This window comes from Caloenas nicobarica, chromosome 2 (assembly GCF_036013445.1).
Source record: "Caloenas nicobarica isolate bCalNic1 chromosome 2, bCalNic1.hap1, whole genome shotgun sequence".
Taxonomy (NCBI): domain Eukaryota; kingdom Metazoa; phylum Chordata; class Aves; order Columbiformes; family Columbidae; genus Caloenas; species Caloenas nicobarica.
Window position 1 is genome coordinate 46,055,265 of NC_088246.1, and position 20,785 is coordinate 46,076,049.

Genomic DNA, 20,785 nt, shown 5'->3' on the forward strand with positions numbered 1-20,785 from the left:
TATCTTAACCACTACTGCGTGTAGGACTCTCATTTCCATCCCCTGAAGAGTAGGTGTAATACTGATCAGCTGAAGATTCTCCCACATTAACATGGTGCTTGACATATTTGTCCCTGTTTTATACTCTGTGCATGTGCTGGCATGTATTTGGATGGTACAATGTGTTGTGAATGGTTCATGTGAAGGTAGGTAGGAGAAACTGAACTTGATGCAATTCCTTTGAATCTTTTATATATATCGCAGATTTCTATTTGCAATAACAGTTCACAGGGCTTCTTAGTACCTTGTATAATTTTGTTTCAGCAGTATTTGATTTAACTCCATTGGTAAGAGTCTTATTGACAATACCAAAACAGCATGAGTTCCTCATTTGTAATTTTCCCCTATTATCTATGTGTTCCTTTCCTGTGCATATTATTTTTTGTTGTTTACTTCTACTTGTCCCAAAGAGACATAGCATTATCCTTCTCTGACCCTTCATAATTCTAATTATCTTGCAGTTTGAGCACTGCAGATAATTTTCTTCCTTGTCCTTTTTCTGACCTTCATTTCTGTTCTTAACTTTACTCCCACCAGTTTCTCCACTGCTTTACACTGAGCTGCCAAATAATTTTATCACACCTATTAATTTACAATTTCTCCTCTTTATTTGTTCTGGTTTCAATACTGCTCTCCTTTGTTTTGCCTTTTGTTTTTTCTTTCTCCCTAACCATCCTCTTTCCATTATGGCACAATATCCCTCAGTATTTAGTGTGTTCCATGACAAAATGTTTCTGATGCCAGTTATGTATAGGAAATGATAATGGAATTTTTGTCCTACACTGAATTTGGCTGGAATGGTGAGTCAGTAATCTCCTCTCTTCATGAGTGACAGATAAATGACCTTATTATTACTGTAGTTATGTTACCTGCTATAGCCTGTGGTTTTTAAATTACATTTTTCTTCATGCTGCAACAGATTTTCTTCAACACAATTTCTGCTTTTAGATGTAATATTGCGGCTGGAGTAATTACAAGATGAAATGTGTTTTACTCCAGTGTCATATGCATTATCAAATCTTAGCAGTGCTCCTGAGAATAATATAGTAATAATAGCATCAAATCAGTATCTGAGCCACACAGCAGTACCTGAGTTACTGTATGTCCACACTGTGCCCAAGAAGAGCTATAAAAGGGAATATTTTGTGCTGGAAATGCAGAATACTTCTATGCAACTCAATGTAGACTGTTGCGAGCTCACTCCAAGATGGGTCGTGAAGGTTCTGCCTGTGCAGGCACACCCATCAAGGGGCGCACAGACTGCAGCAGACTCACATCCCACTGGTTCAGAGTGCAGGTGAATGTGGAGCCTGTCAGAATTTGGACAAAACCCAAGATCATTTCTGCTCTGACCCTGTTGTTGTCCTGCTTGGGCGATACTGGAAAAGCCGCTTTTACTCTCTGTGCTGCAGCTTCTCCAACTGTAAAATTGTGCTAATATACTTTAGCACTATTTTTCAAATATCTTTGTAAAAGCTCTTCATAAGAATGAGCAATTTCTACTCTTCTGTGCCTCACTTCAGTATAAGTTGGGCAGGTTTTTGTCTGTCTCTTTCTCTTTGTGCATGTGTCAAGTGCAGGATGTAATTTAGCATTATATCATTTTATGTATGGCTTTTATGTGCATTACTGTCCATGCCTGAGATGCAACAGAACAAAATAATTTGGGGATGTCTTTTGCTCTTTTTTTCCTAGGAAAACTGAAATGCCCAGTATACCCAACAGAACTGGTGTTTGCCTTGGACACCTCTAGGACACTCACTCCTGAGACATTTGAACTGATGAGAGAGATTATGATAGCAATAGTGAGTGACGCCAGAATCAGAGACAGCAACTGCCCAGTGGGAGCCAGAGTTGCTGTTGTTTCCTACAATTCCGTTACCCACCACCTGATCCGCTTCTCAGAGTTTCACAAGAAGAATAAGCTACTCAATGCACTAAAAAATATTTCTTACCAGACATCCTCCAGTGAACGGGACACTGGAGGTGCGATGAGATTCATTGCCAAGAACGTTTTCAAGAGAACTCTACAAGGTCCTAATGTGAGAAAAATAGCTGTGGTTTTCAGCCATGGACCAGCCACAGATGCATCTTCCGTTAAACAAGCTGTCCTGGAGATGAGGGCAGTAGAAGTCGTTCCAGTAGTTATTGCTTTTGAAAACACGCCCCACATCTCCCAAGCTTTCCTGGTAAGAAATTTACTAAACTTTTCTTCTTTATGCTCAGTAATATTAGTTTAAAACAAGAAACATTAGATGTATTAGGTGATGCTAATCACACATGTAATGCTCTTGAGCACAGTGACTCAGCTGAAACAAACTTTGGTCCAAGTTCTGTTCACCAGTACCTGTCAGTTAATTTTTAGTGATGCTAATGAAACGTGTGGAAATACTGTAGATTTTGTAAGAATACCTTAGCAGATGACAATAAAGATAATGTGTGCACACCATAAAATACATGAGTAACTTTATAGAGGAGAGATTTCGGGTCAATAACCTTCTGATTAAAGCATCTGTTACAACTCTAATACTTTGGAACTATTCCCATCTACTTGTAGTCCTATGAAGCAGATCATCGAACAGCAGATTCTCAGCTCTCTAGATGGTTCACTCTAAAATAGTAAAAACTCACAGAATGTGTTTAGTAGGAAAACCTTCAATGTATCAGCAAGCCTTGCACAGTAAATGGCTAAGTGCAAATTCCTTGTTTTATCACTTGGCAAAGAAGCTATCAAAAAAGAGTGGAATTATGGAAAATGCTTCTAATGCATAATAAGTGATTAAAAGTTTTTAAACTTTTAAACCCCCTTATTCTTTGTACTAGCATTTCCATAGCTTTAATGTATATGAAATATGTGTAGTAATGAATAGAAAGGAAAAACAATCAAAGAACTAAAATACTGAACGCTAGGTAAAACGCTAGTCTGATATTGGTATGTTTCCATGCTAAGCTTTTTTGAAAACTAACCACAGGAATACTTAAAATAGCAAGAACTATCTGTGGTTTTCCTGTTGCCTGGACTTCAGGAGTCAGCTCTGGTGAGGATAAAAATGTGCTGTTTTAACACTGGAGATTTCTGAAGAAGACAATTCTTCCAGTGCACCGGGAGGCCACCTCCCTCTTGTGGACCTGTTACTAGATGTAAATGATCTTCATCAAGGCAAAAAATGCAACGTTAGTAAAGGGCATCCACTTTCACTGCCAAGGATGCTAGAGATTCTAAAACCAGTTTCTCAGATTAAAAGGCAAGCTTTGTTTTCTAGGCCAGTGTGACTTCAGAGCTTTTACTGAGGCTCCTTTTAATCATCCTTTTGGAATGCTCTTTCCTAGAAACAAATGCAGTCTGAGTAGTAAAGGAATGTGGTCATCTCTTCCAAGGTCTGGATGTTGTGCTTTCCTGGAAAAGTATTTCAGAAGCTCTCTCTTCTTTTCAGTGGAAAATGGTTCATGTGTTGGAATTTGTTTTTCTATGAAATAGCATTGAAATGAGGTTGCTGGTTTTATCTCTGAGGCTGCTTATATTTAAGTTTAAATCTCACTTTCTTACCTAGGATCAATGCAAATAAGATTCTTCTTTGCCTATTCCATTATCTCTTTCCTTCCAAGTTCCTTCCCTAATTGCAAAACAATTGTGCTCACAGTCACTTCGACAATTAAATGAGAACACATACTTGGAGACACAAAGTTAGGCGTAGACTTGTGTTTGTAGATTGCATTTTCAGTATTCTGGAATATGGCAGACATTGGCTGGAGTTTTGTCACATAAATATCTATAGCAGTTCAAGGTGTCTACTCTTCTTCGTGTTTATCATGGAGGTGCCCTATAAACACTGAAATGTCTGCAAGAACATTATGGGTCAATGTGTGTGGAACTCTGTGAGAGCAGAAGGGATAATTTCCTAAAATCTTGGCTTACTAGCACAGTACTGTTTTGCTAAAGATCTTTAGGTAGATGTTTAATAAAAAATGTATAAAACAGGCCAGCGTTAGTGACATATGGGGATGTGCATCTCAAAGGTACTTCTCTGTCCAGTGTAATCTATCACTCATTAAGATGTTCATGATCAAGAATGGTGCTAAATTCTTCCCTCCCTTCTTCTTTCATGGGCTTCTAGGAAGTTAAACGTATGAGGTATCACTCTGAAAACCTTTTAAAAGGGTACTCGGTCTCAGGGTTGTGTGCCTGGCAGGTGTCCTATTTTGCTTTGTGCTGCATCGTATTGGGTGAGGTTCCTTGTTACAAGAAGCAGTGTGGAGCTTTTGCTTCAAGAGAAAAACTGTAAAATGCCTCCACTTGTCTGTTCTGGTGCAGAGCAATCTTCTCATAAACAGATGTGTCTGTCCCACTTTTACCTATGAGTGAATGCGCACTCACTTTACAAAGTAAGTTATCGGGAGCCTGAGTAGCACTTTGCCACCCGATGTGCTTTCCTCTTGTGATCTTATTGCCCTTTCTCTGACACTTCTCTAAAGAAAATGGTTGGAAGGCTGATAACAGGGCTTCTGCCCTCTTCCCTTGGGAGCACAGTGCAGGGAGAGACACTGGGAAATGGCATACTGTGAGGCAGCGCCTCTGACACAATTCATCCACCATTTTCACAGTGGAGAAACTGTGAAACTGCATGAGCATAGGAAGTCTTTGGAGGTGCAAGATACCATTTGGCTGAGTAGCCTGGCTTCTTAGTTGGATCTTGTGGCCCACATTGCAAATCCCTCCTATCCATTGTTGCAAAATCAACTATTAGAGTTACATTATTAAGGTAGATGGCCCTTATCACTGAAGACTTCAAAATCCTCAAGCCAACAAACTGTTTCTCTTGTAAAGTATGAGGTGAATCGTTGGTGCCCATAGAGCAGCTAATGAAAATTCAAAACCTGTTCTGACGTGGTTTCTACCTTTCTCTTATATTTTAAATAATAAAGCTTGAAATTATTTGTAGTCACATCGCTCTTAATAGGGCATATTGTACAAGTGCTGCAGGTAGACTTTATCCTCTAAAATAAATTGCTGTATACTGCAAATTCACTGGAGCATGGATTAATTTTTATTATTCTGCTGTTTAGTTTCTGAAAGGGTGTTATACTCAGGTCACTTGCTGTAAAGAAAAAATGTTAGAAAGGATTTAGTAACTGCAGCACTTCATTTAATACTTGCCAAGTGGTCCTACAGGGAAATGTGATTTGCGTATTATAAATGTCCTAGGAAATCGTGCAATTGCATTTTAGACAGGTCCAAATTCAATGACATAAACTTCACAGAATCACAGAATGTTAGGGATTAGAAGGGACCTCGAAAGATCATCTAGTCCAATCCCCCTGGCAGGGCAGGAACACCCAGATGAGGTTACACAGGAAGGCGTCCAGGCGGGTTTGAATGTCTCCAGAGAAGGAGACTCCACAACCTCCCTGGGCAGCCTGTTCCAGTGTTCTGTCACCCGCACTGAGAAGAAGCTTCTTCTCAAATTTAAGTGGAACCTCTTGTGTTCCAGTTTGAACCCATTACTCCTTGTCTTACTGTTGGTTGTCACCGAGAAGAGCCTGGCTCCATCCTCGTGACACTCACCCTTTACATATTTATAAACATTGATGAGGTATTAACTTGGCATTAAAGAATATGTTACAGTGTGAGGGTGTATTTCTATGGAATTATGTAGAAAAGATTGTGCGATAACTATACATTTTGTGTTGAGAGTAAATTATTTTTCTGTCTGATGAGGAATGACAGAAGGGATATATGAAAAAAATAATTGTGAGCAAGACATGGAAGATTTTTATGTCAATAAAAGGGAGTTATTGATTTATGTTGTGTTAATGCTCACCAAAAATAATGTGACCTTGCAGAAATTACAATACTGCTACACATGAAGGATTTTATTAATTTAAAAGATGTATTTCTTCCTTTCTTCCCTAACTTATCCAGTAAAACTGTTGTTTTAAAATTGATTAGGTTGTGTTTATCTAACATGCAGTTGAAACTCATGGAGCAATGCCCAAGATTATTTTAGCCTATTTGGTTTTTATTCCAACTTTCATAATTAGTTAATGTTATCTGAGAAAAAGACTTCCACGCCATGCATAGTCTATTAAGAGACCATATTCAGCCCCATGGGACTTGTGTGGAAAACCCCAAAGGCAGACTGTGTTTCTCATTAAGACTGAACTATTTAGTCCCATTCCTGTGGTTTCTATTGCAGATTAGTTATTTGAAATGAAACCTCTTCCTTTTCCTCAACTGTCATGCTCAGCTTAGGGGTTTACAGGTGAGAAACTGAAACTTACTGAAAATCTCTATTCTTGTGCATATGTCTCAGGCCTCCTCATGAGAGCAAACCCAGCAGGATCTGACCTGTCACTTCTTTCAGATTCACTAGATTTTACTTATTTGCTAAAGCATTCATTGTCTTCACCCAAAAAGGTGTCACTTCTTTCTGAAAGCAATGAATTAAAAAATTCGCTTTAGAATATCATTATAAAATATTATGTAGTATAGTTAAGGTATACATACTCTGGGATCCATCACAGATTTAAACTTTGTTCACCTTGCAAAATCACCACAAGGTGCCAGTGATCACTGCTGCAGCTTCCTCTCCATGAGAAGAGTCATGTCCTAGGCGGATAGGAAGTTCACTGCCTTTCTTCCTCCTGTAAATGTGAGGAAGTTCATTTCAAGATGCATCTGTTAGAGTAGAGCAAGTAGTGTGAGAGGACAGACACCAGTAGGGCATAGGCAAAAACAAAGAGCTGTTTGCAGTTTCAGATGTTTCTGTAAGGAAAAACAACACTTGTCCGGACACAGACTTCATAAACGAGGATGAAAGTGATCCAAAAAGCTGGTACCAAAATGACCTGGGAGCCTCCCAGGGAGTTTGGCCCAGAGAGATGGTATTCTGGTCATCACATTCCCTGTATTTATGATAGTGAATACAAAAATGCTTACTTTGTTTATTCTGAAGAGAGGACTTGTTGAAGTAACTCTTGAAATGTGAACTATAATGATGGATACTGGGAAAGGAAGAGAAGGAAGGGAGGGAAGAAGGGAGGAAAGGAGGGAGGGAGGAAGGGAGGAAAGGAAGGAGGAAGGAAGGAATGGAAGGAAGGAAAGAAGGAAGGTAGGAAGGAAGGAAGGAAAGAAGGCAGGCAAGGAAGGCAGGAAAGAAGGACGGCAGGAAAGAAGGACGGCAGGAAAGAAGGACGGCAGGCAGGAAGGAAGGCAGGAAGGAAGTTGCTTCCCTAAAGTCACAACTTCTTAAGGAGTCATTGGTGTGGACAAAGCTGACTGTTCGTTATCACTGCTTATCACTGTCCTTTCCTTCAAACTGCGGGAGAACCCAGGCAGACATACTCATTGAAGGATTTCTGTCTTGGCACAAGGACACAAGAAAGCATGGAGCTTTTGTGGATTTGGACATTAGCACTAGAAAAATGGTTTTATCTCATTTTAGGGCTTGATTAGGAACAAATCTACATGAAAATGCCACAACTGGGATATGTGCACTGATTGTCTGCAGTGCATCTCTTTACTCCCAACAACCCCTGGCAATCAGTCTTCTGGGCCAAGTTCATGCAATAAATTTACACTTGATCAACAGAAAGAAATCATAGAGCACTTACCCAGCAGTACTCACCTGGTGTCTTTATTTTTTGATTCTAGATGGATGATTCTGGATTGTTTCAAGTGCTAAATGTTCGTGGTGGACAATACAATGAAGCATTACGAAGATTTCAGCTCTGCACTTTGTGCTATGGTAAGACCAATACAGTATTTTGAATTGGCATTAAGGGAGAAATACAGTATTATGTAGCATTGCCTAGTGAAGAGCAATGAGATAAGCAAAAGAGCTGAGGCATTCCTCTGGCAAAATGATTTGGCCTTGTTTCTTGTTGATGTGTTGGATTCCTAAAGCTGAAACTGTTTTCAGTTAACATTATTTACTGGCAACCTATCACCTGTATTGTCATGGCTGCCAGATCCATTTTAAAGGAAAATACTTAAGTTGGAAGAACATGTTTGTCCATCTTAAGTTTCACCAAATGTGGTGTCAAACATCTAGAGCCATTTCCTTACTCTTGTCTTTCTGGGACCTTCTACCTAGCATGAGCAAATTCTTTTATTTTGGGGTATTTGGATCCTTGTCTGACCAGAATGCCTGGCTGAAAAGAACGCACTTACTTCAATTGCATCCTAAAAGCAAGTGTTAATTAAATGTAACAGTGCAAGGCTACCAATGCCCTTCAGCTTTAAAACCTCTGCATGACAAAGTTTACTAACCTTTAAGAAGCCGTAGCAGCAATAATCATACGCTTTCTTCTGTGAAGCTAGTATCTTCCCAGACTGGTGAAGACAGGTAATAGGGATAGAGCCTACATCATTCTCTCCTTCCTTTTCCTTATTCTTCAGAAAGTAACTTCTGATCTTTCCATCACTATGTGAAGCTGGAGAGTACCCCTATGTATTCTTACTGGGACGCACAGTGGTCAGAAAGACAGATGAAGTATTAACAAGGAGTATCTCATTTTGTGACTCAGCTAAGGGTCTGACGTTCATGGCATGTGAGGTCCTCTGACTTCTTTATCTGTGCAATAGCGCACATAACAGCTTGGTAGAAAGGCTTGTTAGTCTGCTGGAATATGGACAACCTACTTGTATGTTCTGGGTCTGAGTTGGATTTACCTTTCGCAGAAACTATAATAGTTTCAGAGGTCAGCAAATATTTTAAAAGTCTTGACTGCAGTTGTTTTGCAATTTTTGCAATGTTGACCAACTTTGACTCCTGACCAGAGTCCTCAACAGTTTGGTGAAGGTCACCAATATTACAAAGACTCTATTCTGCGAAGCACATCATTGTGAACATTGACCCTTGTGCTTTCTGCAATACTGGGAGAAATTGCAATTCTGAAAATGCCATTTTCTCTTCTTGATTCAAAGTGCTTTTTCAAAAAGTATTGATTTCTCCTCTTAGTGCCGTAATATTTTAGGTGTCCTCTAAAAGCTTCCAGCAGTTGTATTAGTTAGGAATAAAACTTCTATTTAGATAGCCACATAAATACATTCTGATATGTTGCCCAAATGAGAAAAAGTTGCTACAATTGGTGTATGTAGTGGTCTCTGTCATAACCAAAAAAAATTAAATACCTTATCAAATACATACTGAGGTAAACAGGAGAGTTTTTGGTTTTTATTGATTTTAATGGGAAGTAAGGTCCTGATCTCCCATTTTTTCTAAATCTTGCTTTTTAAAAAAAACTTGTACAAAAATAAACAGTCATAATGTAATTAACTCTATTCCTGTGATCTTTTTTGTTTTAATGGGAAATAGAGCAACAACTGCCTTGCAGAACCTGCTGCGTAATTATGTGTTTTGAGTCAGCCTTTATTTTCCTAACATGCATTGAGGTCTTTCTAGTGGTTTTGTTCTTTTTTTTCCTTAAAAAAAAAAAAAGGCTATTCTGACACTTTAGATCTGTGATCACATTCATTGTTACACGTTTGCTTTTTGATTTGTCTAAAAAAAGGCTAATTGATTTTACATTCTTTTTCAGACAAATGTAAACCAGATGCTTTTTGTGAACGTCCCAGACCCCGTTTAGCGAGGAGATATGTGGATGCTGCATTCATTCTGGATAGTTCACAGAAATTGAGTAGTGCTGAATTTGAGCAAGTCAAAGACTTTATGAGCAGAGCAGTCACTGCATTCAACATTTCCTCAGATCCAGAAACATCTGTTTTAGGGGATAGAATAGCTGTGGTAAGCCACGCACTACCAGATTTCAAAGCGGGCACAGGGAAGAGCCCAGTAAAGAAAGAGTTCGACTTTGTTACCTACCGCAGTAAAGACCGAATGAGAAGATATATTAAAGAATCTCTTCAACAGCTGAATGGAGAGGCTGCCGTCAGTTATGCCATACAATGGACAATTGGTAATGTTTTCTCAGGGGCTCCCAATCCAAGACCTCTCAAATTTATCATCATTATATCTGCTGGAAAAACAAGCCAATGGGATAAAAAAACATTAAAAAATATTTCCCTGCAAGCTAAGTGCCAAGGCTATGCTCTACTTGTAATTTCACTAGGGAAGTCCTATGACAGAAACGAACTGGAAGAGCTTGCAAGCATTCCTCTGGAACAACATTTGATTCAGCTTGGAAGAATCCACAAGCCTGAACTTGACTATGTAATGAGGTTTCTGAAGCCATTCATATGCTTCCTCAGGAGTAAGTTATCACATCATAGGTGTCAGGGGTTTTTATCCTTTTTTTTTGTTTCCCTGTGAATTTTCAGTATTCTGCAAAAGTGCTGGATGGATAAGACTGGGGTGTACTTGTGGATGTGCGTTGCTGGGCAGGTTATATTCATTCTCCCTTCACAGAGGTCTTCAGCCTTTTTCTTGGGTGAAATCAGGGATTATATCCATCCTCCTTCATTCCAGGAGTCTTTATTTTGGTGACTGACGTCCAAGGGCCTGTTTTTTGTTATCAGTTTCACAAAGAGCTTAGCCAGGAACAACTGATGGAATGGATGTGGCTTTGATGCTGCAGGAAGCTCTGCTAAGATTGCCATTGCCATGTAGCATGGCTGCTTTTTCTTTGGCCAGAAATATCCCTGATTTTGAGAAATAAATATTTGGTTATAAAAATGTTCTTTTCAAAAGCACAAACACCACTAACTTTTTCATGCAGAGTACTCTCACCAACAGATAGTTAAGGTTTTCCATTGCCTTTAGATTTTAACATCACTGAGGCCTGTCCCTTCTAATAGGATAGAAAATCCCCAGTGCAGTTCTTCGAGTGACTTTGTCCTGATCATATATTGTATATTCAGCAAGGAAAACGTATAGCTAGGGAGGAAATCAGCCATCATCAAGGTTTTTTAAATACAGGTCAATGGAGAATGCAAATGGGAACTGAGTTCACAATTCATTTTATAATGCATATATGGAAATCCTGCTACACTGCAGGAAGTTAGAGGGGAAAATTGACTGTGAAGCTAAATGCTCTGTGTTGGAGTGAAATACTGACAAGTGCCCTGCTCCTATTAGTGAGCAACTCCAGATGACCTTCAGTGGGATCGAGGTACTTCTGCCTCGTCACTCAGATTTGGAAACCCAAGACCTAACTTTTTTGCTACTGTAAAAATATAAAATCTGTCTGTCAAAATGAGAACAGTCTAATGATTGTCTGTATCCTCTACGAAGTATGTTAAATTGTGAATAGAGACCACATAAAAAGACATCAAACATTATGTTATTCATAGCCTTTGTTAGTGGCTTTTAGCTAAAAAGTCAGAACAACCTACTAAGGAAATAAAAAAACAAAGTATAAATATAATCTGCACATTCATCTAAACTTAAGTTTACTTAGGTCCTTCATTATTTCGTTCAAGTTAATTGCGCTTTTGCCTATTGGTAGGTGCAAAATCAGAACACCATAGCATTCATCTTTCTATATGTAGTGTTTGTGATATGTGTATAAAATTAATGGAGTTGTCTGATTTGTAGCTATTCTTGGATAAAAGGTAAAGCTTTGCCAAAATCTTCTAAATCCCACAAACCTGATGAATTTTGTTACTGTCTTCTGAACAGGTGAGAAAAACTACCCACCAGAATCGCTCAAGGGAAAGTGTAGTGGACTCCGCTTTCAGAGCCAAAGACGTGTAAGTCCATTACACAATTATGTGAATATTGGGAGGTGTCCTGGTTTCAGCTGGATAGAGATAATTTTCTTCCTATTAGCCAGTGTAGTGCTGTGTTTTGGTTTCTTTCAGCTCCATGCTATTCCCAGGATTCCAGTGAACTCAAACTGAACTGCAGAGCAGATATCAGAATAGTCAGTAGGTGCTTAGCTAGAAGAAGCAGACCTTGTTCTGGAATAAGCCCTGCAAATCATTCTTAACTTTTTCTTGAACTGAGTTTCCTGAGAATGGGGGTTGGGTTTTTGCAATCAAATGTTAAGCCATGCTTCATAACTTTTTCCTGAATTCTTTCTAGCTTTCCAGCCCTTCCTGAGGTGTGAATATCAGCCACAGATAACCATATTGTAGGAAGAAAATCGTCAGTACCATGAAGAGACAAAATGGCTTTCACATGTGATTTTCTGCTATTCAGCGTCCCTTAAGAATGTATTAGCAATATTTGCTGAAATCATGATCTGATGATGTCTCTTTTAAAAACTACTAGATGAGAAGTCATTTTAGTAGTATCTACTATGAAAAATTATGATGAATGCAGAGAGACACTTGGTCATTGGGAGGCCCTCTTTTCCAGAATCAATGGCACCTGGCCACCTTATGGCAGCTGGTCTAATTTTGACAAGAAGCAAATTACCTGAGCAAAGGTGCCTCTTTGCTTTCTCTATGGTCAGGATGTACTCCCTCATGAGAATTTAAAGTTGGAAGGCAAGGGGATTTGTGATCCTGGCTGGATTTTTAAAATCTCAGAATAGTCAGGTAATTCATAACAGTCTTGTTAACATTGAAACACTTCTGTTTTGATGAAAGACTGAATTCCATTCAAGAAGCTGTTTAAATAAAAAGATAATTTTCTCTTCCATTGTACAGAAACCTGTGAACACAAGTAAAATGATTTTTTTTCAAGGCCATCCCTGTCAGAAAATTCATGCTAGAGTTATTGCAAAACACATCTTTAATTTCCAACATGCCATTTTTGCATATAGCAATTTTGTGATTAATAACCCTTAGTGGATTCTTTTTTTTTCTCTGAATTTAAGTATTCTTTGAATACAGCAAACCTTTGGTGCTCACAACAGCCCAAAGCAATGAGCCTCATCACTTCTAGCTTGTGTGTTAATGTCGAGCACTGAGCTCGTGTTTTCATAGGACTGTCTGTTATAACTCCAACCTTTTTTTCCCTGTATTCCCTAAGGTATTCAGGACTCACTCAGGAGGCACATTGTAAACAAAGTTAAGACTGGGCTGTGTTTGCCAAGTGCACCACTTTTACCTGCAAAGAATTTCATTTGACATGGGATCATTCAGTCATCCACTATCATGAAATCCTTCTGTAACATATTTGCAGTCATTTTTCATTCCTACTGTCCTAAGTAACTTGCTGTCTTCAGCCACTTTGGGCATGTCACTGTTCCCTTTGTTTTTCTAAGTCACTGATAATCGTGAACAACGCAGGTCTAAGCATAAATCCATGTGTCTCTACTGACAGCTTTCCTCCACTGCAAAAGCTGATCTATTCCTAATCTTATTTACCATATTTTAAGTAGTATTTGTGACAGATGCACTTGACTCCCCCCCAACCAAACCATCAGCAGTTTGGTACGGGCTCCAGAAGAGTTAATGGCCTGAGCTGCAGCCGGACCAAGAACTCCTTTTAGGAAACCCACGAGGAAGCAGAACGACACACTGAACAGTGATAAACTGTGGGTGCAGGGAGTCTCATGCAGACCTTTCCCACTGTATGCAAGTCAACCACTTTATTCCATAAATGTGACAGCCTCGACGAGCCTGCTTTGAGCTCTCTCTGTTAAACAAATGTGGCTGTATGGTGATGATCTTTTACTGCTCACAGACCTCTGGATGAGCCCAATTTAAGTTTCATATCAATCATTTAGCTTAAGTAAATGCATATTAATAGAATTAATACTTAGAATTATAAGGTGGTGCGATTTTTAATATATTGTCTGCCTCACGTTACTTAGCTGAATTTGCTGGAATCTTAAGCTGTATGTTGTAGAATTCTGCTCATATTCACCAAACTTGTATCTACTTAATGAAAACAAAAGCAGCCACAGACCATCATGAACACCTGCAAGATAAGGCCTGTTTTGCACTTTACTGGGAAGAACAGAATTTACTCAGGAAGAATAACGCCTTCAAGGCCAGCAGGAAGCGGCAGACCATTGTGGACACCTGCAAGACCTGTTTTGCACTTTGCTGAACAAATAGGATTCATTTAGACAAAACAACACCTTCAAGGCTGGCACAAAGCCGCTACTGACTGTGAAAAATATCTACAGTTAAACACAATGAAGGCCCGTCTGAGGTCAGTGAAAAGGATCCAGTGAGAAGCAAGAAGACCCCAGACTCAAATGTTGCTGTTGGACTGAATCATGGTGAGACGGGCGGGTAAATAGTCTGTAAGGGTATAAAGACCCAGGGATTTCTGTGCTTGGCTGGGACCTCTGCAAAGGCACCCAGTTCAAGCAAACCCTGCTGCTGTTCTGCTCCATTAAATTATTTATTTCTGCAAACTCTGATGCCTGAGAGTTTGATTCAAGAGACCTAGGATCCAGACTTTGGAGTCACCTGACACTAGGCCCTTGGATGGGAGGCAAGCAGGTTGGCATGCAGAATAATTAAACTTTGAAATCCTAGCCAAGCAATATAAGTAATTGGGTGCACACACATATTCCTTTGGCCATAAATAAATATAATCCCTTACCTGTTTTCCCTTACCCTCTATGTCTCTTAGACATGAACCATTGATCAAGTCTGGGGCTAAGTTTGGATCCAGCTGCACCTAGACTCCTCTCTGAGAAGGAGTTTAGAAAGCAAGGGAGTCCATTCTGGACCTTGTGGCTCAATGGGAGGACCTCCCTCTACATTTTCACATCTCCTGTCCCCACAGAAATTACTCTAAAACAACTCATCCAATTCTGCTTGGCATATTTCCTCCATGGAGTAAGTACTAGAGTGAACCTTGCCATCAAACTCTATTAAGTCACACTTTTCTTTAAGTGATCTAAACACTGCTCTGCGGCAAGCAGGACCCTAAATCATTCATCCGTTATAGTATTAAATAGTTTTTAATTTAATAACTGTATTTAACAACGTTAATCTGCGAGAAGTTTTTATATCAAGTGACGATGTTAATTATTTTCTGAAGGCTTTCATCAGAGAACTTGACAAAATCCTTCTGGAAATCCAGGACAATCAGGCAGACTTGTATTGCCCACATGGCTAGTGATTCTTTCAAAGGCAGGTTTATGATAAAAGACTTGGCCCTATATGTTGACTCTTCCTCAGTAGAGCACATTTATTGATGTCTCTACCAACTCTGCTTCTTTTTATAATATAATTCATACTAGTTTGCCTACTGCATACATTATGCTGGTCTATAAACTTCCCAGGATTTTTCTGTAAGACCTGATGTCAATTCTGCCAATTTTCATCCTTCTGGTACTACAGTAGTTTTAAGCAAGAGGCTGCAAACCATAGTTAGCACTTCAACTTTTTCATTCCTGATGCCCTTTAAAACATGTCACCCTTTAGATGAGTATTTTCTGCTCTTGGCTAGTTACTACTGCTTGAAACTTCTCCTACCAACATGGCAGATGTTTCAGGCAGGCAGATCCTCTGCACATCACCTACATGTGCAGAAAAGGGACAGGATTCTAGCATAGGAACCTCCTTGAACTCCTCCATGGTGTACCCAGATACAAAGTACCCATTTAATTGTCTGCCATAGCCTTGTTTTCTTTGAAATCTTGTACACATTCATCAATTATTTGCCATACGGACTCTGTTAGATTCTCATTCCTGATATTTTTGAAAAGTGCTTATTATTTGGTTTTATATCTTGCAGACTTTTTTTTACCCAAGACTATATTTTGCCTCACTTTCTTGTATTTTTACATATGGTTTCCAAGGTTTCTTTTTCTCTGTTTTCCATTTTACTGTAACTTACGCCTTTTGGAAGATTTCTTTTACCTCACAGTAGCCTTTCATATGCTGGTGTGAATGTGAGATCTAAAAGTGTTATCTTTAAATGCCACAGAACAGTAGGATATCATCATGGTAGTTAAATGGAGCCTTTCACTGTTGGGCTTTCCATTTTTGCAGCCTCTGTAACTGCCTTTAACACACCACAGATGGCATCACCTTTCTGGAAAGAAAATCTGTTTCATCTTTTGATGGGATTCTGTCCCTTCAGTCTCCTTTTGAGCTTTGCCAACTTCTGCCCCAGGCTTAATCTGCGTATACAAAGTTTTTATTGACATCAAACCAGAGGAAATGTCGCTGCAAATATCACACTCTTTCATATCCATTCTACACTCCTCTGGTCTTTAAATATTCTGCCAAAACCTGCCTAATATTAACTGTCAGCAATGTGGTATCATTTTATTTTAAAGGAAGACAATCTTTCCTGAAGAAGCTACAAAATTTTCTCCTGTACTCACTGAATCTCAGCTCTTCCTCCTTCCAAGATTTTCCCATCAAGACATCATCTCTTTCTGGCAGTGTGCATGATTCTGGAAAACTACTTTGGAAAATATTATTGTGCCAGTCCTGGCCCTTTACCTCCTTTTTAAAAGCCAAAATTTTGACTCCGTAATATCTTTCCTATTGTTTAATCTGTCATAGCTGTCCACACAGCTTATTCAACTACTGGGCCCTCTCCAGGTTTCCTAAGAGCCCATCTGGACACTTTGTATTATGTTAGCATATACAATGAATCCACACTGAAGTATACTGTGGATCTGTGAGTCTTTGGATCAAAATGGTATTAAACATGCAAGAATAATGCCTACTTTTATTAATCTTTGTGATTTATGACTCTCTGCTCATGTGTTTCAGGTATGTCAGCACGCCTTGTGCCTCCAACTGACTTGGTGTTTGCCTCGGACTTTCACACAGAAGATACACCTCAAATATTTGAAAGAATGAGAGAAATTGTAACTGTAATGGTCACTGTCACCAAAATCAGAAACAATGTCTTCTCTACAGGAACCAGAGTCACTGTTGTCTCCTACACATTGGTTGTCCACAACCTGGTCTGCTTGTCAGAGTCCTGCAACAAGAATAAACACCTCAAGGGTCATAAAAATCTGAAATCAGAGATCTTCAAGTGGATGTAATATTGGCAATGCACTGAGGTTTCTGCCAGCAAGTTCTTCAAGTGAATTGTCTGAGGTCCTAACAGAAGAAAGAGCTGCGTATTTCAGTCAGATTTCACCATAAATGTGTCTTCTTTTAAACACTGCAGACCGCAGACCTGAAGTAGGCTGAATTGAATATTTTTCCTGTTGTTTTTGCTTTTAATGATATCCCCAGCAATGAGAAACTGTTTGAGGTAATGTTTGCTTACTTTTTTTTTTAGAAGTCAATAAAAAGACCTACACAGGCTAAGAAAGATGTAGAAGAGGATGGTTTGACAGTTTAACAAAGCAATGTGCAAGTGGAAAGGGAGAGATTATGAGCAGAACTACAAGTTTCTGTTCAGAATTAGTTCTATTGCATTACTAGGATCAAAAATATTGAATCTGGGAATCAATAGTTAAGAAGTCTTAAGCCGTGTAAGGAATCTGGTAAATAATATCTTGAATCTGGCTGCCTCCTTATGGATAGTTGAGAGTATGAGTAAATAACAAAGCTTTTAATTGTAAAAAAAAAAAAAAAAATCGTGGTTTTCCCACTGCTTCTTTTCATGCTTGCCTGCCTTCCTCTCTCTCTACTCACACCTAATCAATTCTGATGTGTGTTAGTGGGTTAACAACAGTGTTTATGAGGTTTTTCGCAATCCTTGTCTTTTAACAACTTCCTGCCAATTCTTCCAGGGTTATGTAAACCCCTTTGTCCTCTGACTACCTCTCATAACTCAAATTAGTCCCTTGAATTATTTGCTGTCCTGAGTACTGCAGGGATTCACGGCTGCTCGCTGGGTGAGTGTATTTTTTACTTTTCCTACATTTATTTGTCCTACAACCTTGAGCTCTGCCCCTATAGGGTAATTCCACATTACCACTTTCTTTTCTGTTTTAGCTCCTGTGAAAGGATATCTAACATCTGGTGAGAATCGTTTATTTTAAAATATCATTTATAAACTGTGGGAACCATATTCATCCTAGGTGTGAGTGGTGTAACAGGAGGTTTACCTGAAGATGAAATGGGGGCATGATGTGTGGGTTTTGGATCAGATTTTGTTAGGTAAAAAATTGTATACAATAGAGAAACAAATATATGACTCACAGAGATTACCAAATAATGGTGAAATTGTGCAAAATACTGCATTAGAATTTGTATTGCACATAGTATTTTCCTGCAAAGACATGCAGAAGTAGTAGATTTTCTCCTGAAAAACTGAACTATTTCAAGCTGTTGTCTCCTGTGATAGCTCTAGTAGCTCACTTACAGTAATTCAGTTACTTCTTCAGTATTTCTCAGCCATCAGAGTATAGATTATTGAAAACATTATGCCTCACAACTCACTTCAGTGCTAGTTTACTCCTAGCTGTGAAAGGCAAAATAAGTTTATTCATACAGGATTTTAGTATCAGCATCTGTACCTAAAGGAAAGGTGATAATGAATTTGTTTCATTGTCAGCAGTGTGACGTGATGACACGGCACTGATGGAACAAGGATTATTTTAGAGATGTAAGCTACCTACCATACCAGACTGCTCATTTCAGCACATCTGGCTCATTCCACAACCACTACACATGCTAAGCTTTTAGTGAAGCTGATGTGGTTTCCATGCAAAAACATCAAGTTAATGGGCCTCATCACTTTGTAAAGAGCCTTCGCTTTTGTGGAGGTTTTGGCTGAGCACTTCCTTTGCAGATAGAAATCTCAAACAATACCTCTGCAGGTAGCAAAAAGAAAGAGCTCAGTGTGGATCAGGAGTAGATCTTGTCTTCTACCTGTCTAAACATGAAGTATACACTTTTATACTCTCCATCTATAGTCGGCACAGATTTATCACCGACTGAAGAAGCTTGCTTTAACTACAGACTCTCAGCCTAGACACATAACTTTTGTGTTGCTCAATCTAAGACCTATTCAGTCCTCAGTGCTACTTGGTGTTACTAAATATGCCATTTCCCAGTCAACAAGTCCATGAACACAACTAATTACAAAACTGCAGCAGGTGTGTTTAGTTGCAGTGAGTTCTGAGCCATTCCCAGAACGATCCTCTGCGTTGCAGTATAGGGTTGCTGTTAGAGCATCATTTGGTATGTCTTTTAATTGCAATGCTTTATTGTGTAATTGCCCATCAAGTGTGACTACCTCAGAGAGTGTTTTCCACATTAATTTCAGTGGATGTGGCTTCTGGCCCTATGTCAACATTAAGAGGGGGCACAGCCCAGAATGTAGCTAATCCCTTGGAATTAGTTTGCAGGGGTGGATCTAAACATAACGAAACCTTGTCAGAAACTAAGCATGTGCAAAATCATTTTCTTCATTGTTTTATTTTAATGTACTTTAACCTTTTTTATACAGAGAAGTGCTAATTAATTTATGTTCTTTTAGAGACAAGTGCAAGCCAGATCTCTATACTTGTGAACATCACAGGTGCTTTCCACTCCAGAAATACGCAAATGCTTCTGTCATCTTAGGTAGGTCATCAAAAATTATCAGCAACGAACTCCAAAAAGTCAGAGACCTCTTGAACAAAACATTTGATGCTCTGGTGATCTCCTGCCAGCATAGTGGAGGTAGAGAAGCTGTGATGAGCCATCATGGTCTTCCAGGAGCAAAGAGAAACCAAGTGGAATTAGAAATTTGATCTTGTAAGCTACAATGCTAAAGAATTCATGAGACTGCATGTTACAGAATCCCTTCAACAGCTGAATGGAGAGACTGTTGTTGGCTTGGCCATAAAATGGACAATTAAAAATATTTTCCCAAAAGCTACCGGTCAGAGAAACTGCAAGGTCATCATTGTTGTATCTGCTGGAGAATCCAGTGAAGTCCAGTTAAAAGTGTAATTTGTTTTTCCATTTCCATTTTCCAGGGGTATCTGTTTGTATTTTGGTTTTGTATTTGTTTTTAATTCATGAACAGAAACTGCTGACCCTGTAACATGTTAATAAAAAGATCTCAGAGAAGGCTTTTCATGGCACAAGCCACAAAGAGGTCTGAAGAATGTATAAATAGGAGAAAAACTCTTTAATATCTACTGCCCAGCAGATTCTTGATAGAATAAGTTCAGTGGAAATAACATACTGTAACTGACCCAGCACCTTAGCTCTCTGCTGGCTAGCAAATTGACATTGAATAGAAATACTTTTTAATTTTTAAAAAAAGTTTATTCTCTAGGCAAACATTAAGAATTTAACTGTAGCTCTGCTAACCATTGCTTCCCATGGGTATAAATAATTTGTGGTAGAAATGCCGTGCGTGCAGATAAAAAAATTTGTTTTTAAATTTATCAGGAAGATGATAACTTTGAGAAAGAGAGCAATTTGAGCGATGTAATAACAAGTAATAGAGAAATGCACACGTTATTGCTCAAGCTTAAGTGTATCGATGTTATGAACACTATAAAATCAAAACCTTTGAAAGTGAGTTCAAATTCTAATGATACATTTGATGGTAAACTTAATTTCTTTGTTCTGTTTTCTTGACAGGCTCTTTCAACAGTCACCAAACAGAAAAATGTTAACGAGAGGCACAGCACAGCCTCCAGCAACCCGACCTCTAGCCAACAGACTCAAGGCTTTCGTGAGTCCAGATATTCGTCTTCTTGATTTGACTCATACTTTACGTTTCATATTGGCGCTGTTCTTTTTACACTAGGGCCCTTCATGGTGAACTACGTTTACTTCTGGTGGGAGAAAATGGAACAGGAAACATAAAAGCCCATTAAGACTGTGGGCAAAGTGGGCAGTTGCCTGTGGTGGGAAATGGCTGTCATGTGCCAAGCAGCCCCATTGCCCGTGGCACAGGAGACAGGCTCCGTTCTGTCAGCACCAGCTGCTGACTTGTCCCGACTTCAGCCACTGCCAAGAATGGGGAGCAGGGTGTTTGGAGCAGCTTTTAACCCTGTTGAGGCCACC

General features: G+C 39.1%; 1 protein-coding gene across 1 annotated transcript; it reads left to right on the plus strand.

Annotated features, from left to right (window-relative positions):
* Positions 1 to 796: 796 nt before the first annotated feature.
* Positions 797 to 20,476, plus strand: LOC135984991 (collagen alpha-6(VI) chain-like). The gene is made up of 7 exons (XM_065627913.1): positions 797 to 839; positions 1,735 to 2,228; positions 7,691 to 7,784; positions 9,580 to 10,251; positions 16,583 to 16,779; positions 20,162 to 20,290; positions 20,357 to 20,476. The coding sequence occupies exons 1-7, from the start codon at positions 797 to 799 to the stop codon at positions 20,474 to 20,476; spliced, it is 1,749 nt and encodes a 582-aa protein (XP_065483985.1).
* The last annotated feature ends 309 nt before the right edge of the window (positions 20,477 to 20,785 follow it).

What these genes read in the sequence shown, in the direction of transcription:
- LOC135984991 (XM_065627913.1), top strand. Translation starts at nt 797, where the DNA reads ATGATAATGGAATTTTTGTCCTACACTGAATTTGGCTGGAATG. An exon ending in GCTCTGCACTTTGTGCTATG is followed by an intron (nt 7,785 to 9,579) that starts GTAAGACCAATA and finishes ATTCTTTTTCAG; the next exon opens with ACAAATGTAAACCAGATGCT. An exon ending in TAAAATCAAAACCTTTGAAA is followed by an intron (nt 20,291 to 20,356) that starts GTGAGTTCAAAT and finishes TTTTCTTGACAG; the next exon opens with GCTCTTTCAACAGTCACCAA.